Source organism: Nicotiana tabacum, chromosome 17 (assembly GCF_000715075.1).
Source record: "Nicotiana tabacum cultivar K326 chromosome 17, ASM71507v2, whole genome shotgun sequence".
Classification (NCBI taxonomy): Eukaryota; Viridiplantae; Streptophyta; class Magnoliopsida; order Solanales; family Solanaceae; genus Nicotiana; species Nicotiana tabacum.
Window position 1 is genome coordinate 96,477,571 of NC_134096.1, and position 1,989 is coordinate 96,479,559.

The following is a 1,989-nucleotide window of genomic DNA, read 5'->3' on the forward strand; positions in this document are numbered from 1 at the left end:
TACCATATCGACACATGTACACTGATTCATATTTCTTTCAACGGAAAAACTTGAATATTGATGGGAACTGAATGATTTGGGTGGAGTGAAGCAAGAAGAAAGGGAGTTAGTTCAGAAGTTCCTGGTGGATGTCGATACATGAGTATATTTTGATATATGAGTTTTATTTACAAATAACTTGCCTTGAATCTGTAGCTATTTGCAAGATTCCATATATTTTGAAAATAAATTCTCGTTAGAAAGAAAGTGTGAAAGTATAAGGAAAAATATTTGGAAATCAGGCAGATGTGGTGAATCAAACAAATAATGCCTTGAATCTCATTATCAAATGGTTAATGCTCAATGTGGATGTTATTTCGTAAAGAAATAATTACAAATACTAGTAGAAAAATAGTTAACACTTTTGGGCTTGCAAAAGAAGAAGTGATCACTGGTATAATCAAGGAAAAGAATGGGTCACTCCTGATTGCCGTTGCTTTGGGGCGTCTATGTGTTCTTCGATTTCAACGTATTAATGTTTATATTGAGAACATAGGCATAGGGGTAGTTATGTAGTTAGTGTGTTGGGGATAATTATGTAATTTGTGCATTTGTTAGTTTAGTCGGTCAGTAAATGTGTATTAATACTGTGGCTTTGTTTTTCAATAAAAACAGTTTACATTTCCAGTCTCTCTTCTCTCTTCTACTGCGACCAAGTTCTAGCTTGAGTGCTTCCATGCTGACTTTGACATGGTATCAAAGCCATCAGAGAAGATCTGAGTACGCTTCTCGATCATTAGATTACAGAAGCTAAAGCTCGTTAGAAGATAGTTGATTTCTCAAAATTCTGGCATTTGCGAAATTTCTTTTGCAATTATGTTTTCTTCGACTTAGAAATGGGGGAAAACAAAATTAATCATACTCATCCGTTGTTCGTGCATCCGTCAGATACTTCGAGCTCAGTGCTAATTCCGGTTCAGCTCAAAGAATCCGAGAACTATGGCTTGTGGTGGAGATCGATGAAGATTACACTTCAAGCCAAGCGAAAGCTAGGGTTCGTTGATGGTAAACACACCCAGGCCTTATTTCCGGCAGCATTGCATGAGAATTGGAAAACTTGTAACACTATAGTCCTTTCATGGATTATGAATACTGTATCACCAGATTTACTCAGTGGGATAATGTATGCATCGAATGCCCAAGCTGTATGGGAGGATCTTCGTGAAAGGCTTGACAAAGTCAATCGAAGGAGGATCTATCAGCTACATAGGGAAATTGCAACAATATCAAGGTACTGATTCTGTTTCTACATATTTCACAAAATTGAAGGAATTGGGGGGGGGGGGGGAATTTGACTCCATAGTGCCGCCTCCTAGCTCTGTGAAGGACTATGTTTAGCACCTAAGTCAGTAGAGGCTACTTCAATTTTTAGGAGGTCTAAATGACTCGTATAGTCAGGCAAGACGCCAAATCCTAATGAAATCCATTGAACAAAGTCTAAATGAGGCATATTCCATGGTTATTGAGGATGAGACTCAGAGAGGATCACGAGGGCATAACTCTGCAGGTCTCAACTTATTAGTGGAAGGAAATGACATTATTGCATTTTGGAGTGCTAAAGGATCTCAGATGCAGAAACCTAGAAAAAATTTTAGTATACAGTGTGAATTCTGTAAAATGAAAGGACACAGTAAGGAGAATTGCTATCAATTGATTGGATATCTAGCAGATTTCAAAGGCAGAAGGAAGCAAGTGGCTAATTCAGCGCCCTTTGGTGACTCTACACAATTAGGAAATCATGCACAATATCAAGGAATGGGAAATAATCCAAGAAATGGACACACAAGTCATGGAGCTACACGACCATTAGGTCCAAGTGTTGATCATACCAATGCAGGGTACACAGGATTGAGCATGCCAATGCCATTCACTCCAGAACAGTATGATCAAATTCTGATGATGCTACAAAAAGACAATACACCTGAGCCAACAGCTAATGCAGCAGGTATA

General features: G+C 38.4%; 1 protein-coding gene across 1 annotated transcript; it reads left to right on the plus strand.

Moving 5' to 3' along the window:
* Positions 1-875: 875 nt before the first annotated feature.
* On the plus strand, positions 876-1,277 carry LOC142171987 (uncharacterized). Its single transcript, XM_075235732.1, has one exon. The coding sequence runs from the start codon at positions 876-878 to the stop codon at positions 1,275-1,277; it is 402 nt and encodes a 133-aa protein (XP_075091833.1).
* Positions 1,278-1,989: the final 712 nt, after the last annotated feature.